Source organism: Salvelinus namaycush, unplaced genomic scaffold, assembly GCF_016432855.1.
Source record: "Salvelinus namaycush isolate Seneca unplaced genomic scaffold, SaNama_1.0 Scaffold1096, whole genome shotgun sequence".
Classification (NCBI taxonomy): domain Eukaryota; kingdom Metazoa; phylum Chordata; class Actinopteri; order Salmoniformes; family Salmonidae; genus Salvelinus; species Salvelinus namaycush.
Window position 1 is genome coordinate 18,646 of NW_024057782.1, and position 8,237 is coordinate 26,882.

General features: G+C 39.4%; 2 protein-coding genes across 3 annotated transcripts; one reads left to right on the plus strand and one right to left on the minus strand.

Moving 5' to 3' along the window:
- Window positions 1-251: 251 nt before the first annotated feature.
- Window positions 252-2,752, minus strand: LOC120035695 (tRNA N(3)-methylcytidine methyltransferase METTL6-like). The gene is made up of 5 exons (XM_038982259.1): window positions 2,188-2,752; window positions 1,961-2,095; window positions 1,700-1,870; window positions 1,467-1,608; window positions 252-635 (listed from the first exon to the last, which is right to left on the minus strand). Exons 1-5 carry the CDS (start codon window positions 2,488-2,490, stop codon window positions 481-483), a joined length of 906 nt encoding a protein of 301 aa, XP_038838187.1. The 5' UTR covers window positions 2,491-2,752; the 3' UTR covers window positions 252-480.
- A 219-nt stretch (window positions 2,753-2,971) lies between these two features.
- On the plus strand, window positions 2,972-6,902 carry LOC120035694 (ELL-associated factor 1-like). Of its 2 annotated transcripts, none has more exons than XM_038982256.1 (6): window positions 2,972-3,223; window positions 4,468-4,568; window positions 4,715-4,851; window positions 4,971-5,149; window positions 5,266-5,505; window positions 5,634-6,902. In XM_038982256.1, the coding sequence occupies exons 1-6, from the start codon at window positions 3,121-3,123 to the stop codon at window positions 5,681-5,683; spliced, it is 810 nt and encodes a 269-aa protein (XP_038838184.1). In that variant the 5' UTR covers window positions 2,972-3,120; the 3' UTR covers window positions 5,684-6,902. The 2 variants fall into 2 exon arrangements, with proteins under 2 accessions (XP_038838184.1, XP_038838185.1); XM_038982257.1 differs by having other exon boundaries at window positions 4,468-4,562.
- Window positions 6,903-8,237: the final 1,335 nt, after the last annotated feature.

The window sequence follows — 8,237 nt, forward strand, 5'->3', positions numbered from 1 at the left end:
CACTACTGCCTCTGATCTGGCAGACTTCACTAAACACAAATGCTTTGTTTGTAAATTATGTCTGTGTTGGAGTGTGCCCCTGACTATCAGTAAATAAAACAAATTGTGCTTTCTGGTTTGCTTAATATAAGAAATGTAAAATTATGTATAGCATTTACTTTTACTTTTGATACTTAAGTATATTTTAGCAATTACATTTACTTTTGATTATACTATTTAAAAACATTTTTTTTACTTTTACTCTAGTGGCTTTTACTTGAGTAATTTTCTATTAAGGTATCTTTACTTTTACTCATGTATGACAATTGGGTACTTTTTCCACCACTGAGTTATAATAATAAAAAAGCATAATCAAACAAATGGCACTTAAATCAGCAATACGGCAGTGTAGGCTTTTGTCCAATGATATCCATTTATATATGAAGGTTTCAGTCCATTTGTGCCTTTGAAGGTTTCAAACATTTGTTGAGGAAAGGGACTTCAGGAGCCCTGTAATTGGTCTGGCCTTCGGAACTTGCTTTGAAGGAACACCCTGGGCACACAAAGCCCCTCCTTCTTATTGACAGTTTCTCGTAGCACGTACTCATTGGTTACACTCTCGAACCCCGCCCCTCTGAACAGGTCTGCTAGGAGCTCTGAAACACAGACGTTCAGATTTGGTATTTTATTAGGCTCCCCATTAGCTGTTGCAGCAGCTACTCTTCCTGGGGTCCACACAAAACATGACATCATACAGAACATTAATAGTCAAGAACAGCTCAAGGACAGAACTACATTAAAAAAAGGCACACGTAGCCTTATTATTGATGCATACACACAAACTACGTCAAATAGTGGAGAGGCATTGTGCCGTGAGGTGTTGCTTCATCTGTTTTTTGAAACCAGGTTTGCTGTTTATTTGAGCAATATGAGATGGAAGGAAGTTCCATGCAATAATGGCTCTATATAATACTGTACGTTTTCTTGAATTTGTTCTGGTTTTGAGGACTGTGAAAAGATCCGTGGTGGCATATCTGGTGGGATAAGTGTGTGTGTGAGAGCTGTGTGTAAGTTGACTATGCAAACAATTTGGAATTTTCAACACATTAATGTTTCTTATAAAAAGAAGAAGCGATGCAGTCAGTCTCTCCTCAACTCTTAGCCAAGAGAGACTGGCATGCATAGTATTTATATCAGCCCTCTGATTACAATTAAGAGCAAGACGTGCCGCTCTGTTCTGGACCAGCTGCAGCTTAACTAGGTCTTTCTTAGCAGCACTTGACCACACTACTGGACCATAATCAAGATTAGACAATAATCATGATTCAAAATGTATAAACAGAGAAAGAGTCCCACAGAAGAGACCAGACCAACTGCTTACTGCTTGTGGGTAATTCGAAAAGACAAAAAAAAGACAATAAAGAAAGACAAAAAAGCTAAAATAACTACGAGGGAAAATGTTGGAGAGGAAAGAGGAATGGACTGACCTTTGGAGAAGAAATAAGACCTGGTACCATCCTGTCTGACGTAGAAGTTCTCTCCCAGTTTGTTTCCGGCCTTAAACCTCATCATGGCGTGGTCATACAGACCATAGTCCCTGAACAGAATGATGCCCCCTGGCTTCAGAACCTGACACAGAGAATGTCAATTCAGTCACAAGTTATTTTGAGGGTGTTAAGTGTTTACTGCAGTTTCATCCTTTTCCTCAGCCCCGTCTCACCCTGTAAATGTTGTCCAGAGCCTGCTGCATCTTGTCTGGGTGGATGGCTGAGAGAACGAATATGAGCGTGGCCACATCCACACATCCCACTGGGATGTTTCCCCTCAGGTCATCCTTAGTCAGGTCACACTGGAACGCACTGCAGCGCTCAGCGCAGTACAGGGAGTGTTGCTGAGGACAAAGAGAAAATGACACTGGATATCAGGGTTGTTTTGTTAAAAGTCCCACTGGCTCTGGGTCATCCGTGATACATCTTCTTACCTTCACAAACTCCACAGCTCGTGGTGAGAAGTCACAGGCATAGACAAAGATGTTAAGGTCTTCCTCCAGTAGTGGAAAGATGCAGTTCCCAACCCCACAGCCAGCTTCAAGCAGGACCAGCTTCTGGGCTTCAAACTGAGAGAGAGAGAGAAACGTACCGTATTGAGAAATGTATTGAGATGCACCCCTAGTTGGAAACCTAACAACTTCCTACGTCATCTTCTTACCTCAAGGCACACTTTCAGTTCTTCAAACTCTCTGGTGGTCCAATGCCTATCCTTGAAAAAGTTTGTTGTGTTCCTTTTGTAAAACAAGTCCCAGTTTTTCTGTGCCTCCTTTTCCAACTTCATCTGCTTGAAGTCAGACACCAAAGTCTGGTCACCTGTCAGTTTCTCCATCTCTTTCTCATTCAAAGTCCTGCCAGTAGATGTTTTGCTTTGGACAGGTGGGGTAAGACATCGCAATCCGTCTTTGGGTTCCTCTCCAGGGAGTACAACATTGGCTGTGTCGTCTTGCTTTGATAGAGCCATAACTTGCACTACTGTAATTAACGGCAGTAGCTAATAGCAGAACTTCCTTGACATCCTCAAATCTATTATTTCATCAATCCATATGAAATTATCCTGCTAATGTTAATGGATGGCACTAACACATTATAGTGATAGATAGACTGTTATTGAAAATGCACGAAATATTTTCACATACATTTTTTATGAACGCAAATGTTCCAGAAATGTTCTAAGACTTCGCGTGTGGCATGTAGTCTTCTTCGTCCGTGTGGGAACAGTGTTTGATTACGATGATTCCGGCATGTTCATCTCAGTCAGTAAAAACGTTGTACTTATTCGTGTGAGTGAAAATCGTATTATTATACTAATATATAATAATACATCGTTACTAATTCTAACGTGCTGAATATGCTGATTTTTCGGTGTTTATTTTGGGGTCAACCCAATTAGGGTGCTCAGATCCTATCGGTGACATTTCAGCACTGGAACAAACAGGAAAAGGAGTGGTCATGTGACGTAGGGATTGCTTTTCAAAATAGCTTAGCTAGCTGCATAGCTAGCTGAAGTATCTTATATACTACGTTATTATCATTCAATTTTATAACGCAGCATAATTTAAATAAATGTGAATATTAAACTTCTAACATAGTCATGAATGGGAGTACAAATCCGCTCTTGGACAAAGAAGAACATGTTTTGAAGCTCGGAGAGAGCTTTGAGAAGAGGCCAAAATCATCATTTCACACCATCAGATGTTAGTAGTCTATTTTTATTGATTAAATATAAATTTGTAAATATGTTACGTTTATTTTACTATACCCAACTTTAGTCACTCCTTTTGACAAGTTGGTAAGTTAGATAACGTTAGCTAACTATCTTCGTCAGCTAGCTAACGTTATCTAACAATGTAGCTAGTTATTGTTAGTTAGCTAGCACAAAAAACTAACGGTAACGTTAATCCGGTACGATAGTACATTACCAGAAAAAATATTGTAATCAGATTACAAATACTTTTGAAAACGTAGGTAGCGTACATTAGCTAGGTCATTACTTTTAAATTCAGAAAGGATGTTTGCAAAAAAATACATTAATACCTTTCTGTTTTCTCAATGACATTCAATTCAGTACTGAAAAAAGGCGCAAATTAAAAACCTCTTAATGGATTGGGCCCTTTTTCTTTTGACATACCGAAATCTAACTGCCTGTAGCTCAGGCCCTGAAGCAAGGATATGCATATTCTTTGTACCATTTGAAAGGAAACACTTTGAAGTTTGTGGAAATGTGAATGTAAAGGAATGTAGGACAATATAACACATTAGATCTGGTAAAAGATAATATAAAGAAAACCCCCCAGGTTTTTTTTGTTTTTTTGTACCATCATCTTTGAAATGCAAGAGAAAGGCCATAATGTATTATTCCAGCCCAGGTGCAATTTATATATTGGCCACGAGATGGCAGCAGTGTATGTGCAACGTTTTAGACTGATCCAATGAACCATTGCATTTCTGTTTAAAAATGTTCAAGATTGCCCAAATGTGCCTAATTTGTTTATTAGTAACTTTTCATGTTCAAAATTGTGCACTCTCCTCAAACAATAGTATGGTATTATTTCACTGTAATAGCTACTGTAAATTGGACAGTGCGGTTAGATTAACAATCATTTTAGCTTTCTGCCAATATCAGATATGTCTATGTCCTGGAAAATGTTTTTGTTACTTACAACCTCATGCTAATCACATTAGCCTACGTTAGCTCAACCGTCCCGCAGGGGACCCACCAATCCTGAAGAAGTTTTAAGGTTGTTCCAGATCACTATGATGACACACCAAATGCGTTTGATGGGTCCTTTTTTACTTCTTCTAATGCCTCTTAAGGGGAAAGTAATCAGATTACGTTACTGAGTTTGCGTAATCCAAAAGTTAGGTTACTGATTACAATTTTGGACAGGTAAGTAGTATTTCTGACATAATTGCCTTTCTCACTCTTTCACACTTGTAGATGATTTCAAACCAGCTTCAATTGACACAAGCTGTGAGGGAGAGTTGCAAGTCGGTAAAGGAGAGGAAGTCACCATCACATTACCTCACATTCCAGTAAGAGTGGGTGTTTTTTAGTCATTGTTACTCAACTGTGGTCTTTTGCCTGTGCTGTACAATGACAAAAGTTATTTCTGATAACTCCACTTCAGAAAGATGAAAGCAAACTGTGTACTTGGTCATGATACTTGTTATTGTGTTGTTCGTAGGGCTCTACACCACCCATGACAGTATTCAAAGGGAATAAGCGGCCATATCAGAAAGACTGTGTTCTTATCATCAATCATGACACTGGGGAGTACATGCTGGAGAAGTTGAGCAGCAGTATCCAGGTCAAGAAAACCAGGTGAGGGGTTAACCAAAACACTGTCTCAAAAATGCATAGTAACAATTAACCTTTAGGAGAAATGTGTTTTGCAGATCATTTGTGACAGTAGATGTGCAGCTGTTGACTTTGTTTTTCAGAGCGGAGGGCAGCAGTAAGATCCAGGCCAGGATTGAGCAACAGTCGGTGCGTGCCACTGCCACCCAGCCTCAAGCACAGTTCCGTGCCCCCACTAAGCCTGGTGCAGGGGCCAAGACCTCCCCCTCCCCTTCCAAGGACAACCCCTCCCCTGAGCCCCAGCTAGATGACATCAAGAGAGGTGAGCCTCTTCATGTGTTGCCACCACTTTTACTAAGTGATCATTCTTGTTTCTCTATTGACTTTGTCTGTGTACTGACTCTGTTGCCTCTGTCGCCCCATCCTGGCCTGGCACAGAGCTGCGAGCGGAGGTGGATGTTATTGAACAAATGAGTAGCAGTAGCGGCAGCAGCTCATCTGACTCTGCCAGTGGCTCTGGTAGTGGGGACGACAGCTCCAGCAGTGATAGGGAGCATGACGCCCCTCATCCTCAACCTGTCCAACTCCCTCTCCCCCACATCCAGCCCTCCCCCAACCCCATGGTCAATGGAGGAGCAGACAGGCAACAGGGCAGCAACCAGCTGATGAACACGCTCAGTGAGTACCAGGGATGGTAGGGCCAGTGTAGCACTCTACGTTGAGATTACTACTAATCATTTATCTCTTGATAGAAGTCTGTAGGTGGTGGTTGCAATGTAGTAATGTGTGTGTTGGTGTGTCCACAGGGAATGACCTCCAGTTGAGCGAGTCAGGCAGCGACAGTGATGATGACTGAACTGCCCCCAGTCTCTCTCCTGCCCTCTCTTTCTACCTCTCATTATTATACCATCTTGCTCTCCTCTTTCTTCTCTTTGCCTGGTTCCGTTGTTTCGTTGCTGTGGTAACCGACCCAACTGTAAAGTCTGATTTTATTGTATTTTTTAATGTCTCTGTGAAGCCGGCCAACCTGGAGATTTAATAGTGTATTTTTGATTAGCTGTATATTTTGTTTTGTATTTTTTAAATCCTTTTACATATGAAAACATGCTAAAGAATATATATTAGAATGCATGTACATATTTTCTGTAGTTAGAGCTCCTAGTTGTATCAACTTGTATCACAAGTCTTTGTTGTTTTCTTGTTTCATCACAAGGGGAGGGGCTTATTTGGACTATATCACCCCCATCTTCCCTATTTATCTGGAAATCAAAAGAAAGCACTGAAAGCATTTCACCCATTCCATGTTTTTATCAGTATCATGACACTTTCAAAATCAGTCTTTCAAGAGGCCAGGATACAGCTCACATCGAACTAAGCTACAGATGATACAAAAGGACATGCTCATATTTTTTATGTAAAATCAGTTTCTAAAGTTTCAGTTTCTGTTCTGGTGAACAGGTAAATATCAGTAACATGTAAATGAGCCTGGGTCAATCCTTTACATGTCAAAGCACTTTAGTTTAATTGTAATATCAACACTTTCAGCAGTTTCCACCGAAAATATTTTGCATTGCTTTTAACAGCACCTTTCTGACCTAACCTTTAAATGCAACTAACACCCAGTACTTAGAGTTCACCATACCCTTTATAGCTAATATTCTACTATTTCCACATCAATCATTTGACTTTCTGATTCTGTCTCACTCAATAGCTAGGTTTCCATCCAATTGGTGACAGATTTTCATGCGAATATTCTAAAAATCCGCATTAAAACAATATGTGCACATTCCCACCAAAGATGTTTCCATCACATTGACTTGTTGCGGATAACAGTCTGTGCGTAATGACGTGGTGCACGTAAAAACAACTTTAGCGATTTAATTACCATTAAATACAAGTTAAATGGGTTTCCGTCGCATTTGCTGTTTTTTTAAGAAGAAATGTTGCGTTATATTGCGAATCTCTGGTCTTTGCACGTGCGCTCTAGCCAACAGTTTGCAGGTAGGCTAGTCTACATGATGAGATTATTACGGATAAGAGCGTGATTATTTGTATTTGTCAAACGGCAGCCTAGGATCGATCATCATGTCACCAGAATAAGACCCTCGATATTTATTGGAAAGAAGCATCAAGCTCATCACCGTGCACTTTCACCACCCTGTGAAGTTTAGCATCATTTATTTCATATAGCCTAATAAACTGCAAGCTTTCCTGAGTCGTAGTGGGAGGACCACACAATATCACATGACTCTAAATGTACTTCTACATCAATATTTGCACATAAATGCGTTTCCACCGCGATTTCTCGCATAATTCATTTTACAGACACAAAAAGATCCCACTTTGTCTAGCGTATTTCATTTGGAAAGTTTACCTACAAATGTGCTGTTTCCATCAAGCCTGTCGTGGCATTTAAAAAAAAAAAATCTGACATGTACTTTACTCGCATAAAAAGGTTGGATGGAAACCTGGTTACTGGCCCAACCATATATCACTGTCCAAAGTTCCCAACCATATATCACTGGGCTAGTTTCAGACCAGTGTAGACATTTTTAGAAGTACCAAAGAAGCAAAACAAGTACTTTTTAGAATACAGACACTGAACATCTATTTTTACTTAGATATAAGTCTATTTTCATGAGACTGAGTTACTCATAAAATGTAACAGCTGCTATACATTGACCACTTGTTTTTTCATTAGTTCCATAGATTCAACAGATTTGGATTGATAGCAGTCGCATTGGATCACATCGTTTAATTTAGCAACTGTTGTGACAGTGACCAATAGCGCGCTAGAATCTGCGCAGATTATTATAGCAATTGTGAAGATCACCACAAACCTGCAGTGTTTGCATGCTATTTTGGAACATGCACGCTTTCTATTATTACAGAAGACATTTATAGTTACTGTAGGCTAACCTCAAAATTTGGCCATGGATGTGTGTTACTCATTTTAAGGTTGAATAAATACCTTTACATTAGTTTGTAAAATAGCCTTAACTTTATGCTATTTACTGTATTCCAAAAGTCAACCAAATATCAACATTTTAAAGGAGATGTGTCTAATGATTGGATGGTTTCATCTGAGCCACTGGCTTAATCCTATTCTTTAACTTTTATTTTTGGTTCAGTTGGAGACGTGAATCCAACATATAATTTGTCTCAAGTTAATAGGCTATTTACTGTATTGCAAAAGTGATATTGAATTGTGTTTGGTTGTCAACACAACCAAATATCAACATTTGAAGGAGACGTGTCATTTTTGCCACTGACTTAGTCTGGCTTTAATTCCAGTTTGTCTACATGAATTTATGTCAACCAAGAATCAAAATGAAAGAATATGACTACATCAAAGTTTAAGTGCATTTAAAGTTAGATGTGATTTAGTCCTATTCTTTAACTTAGATTTT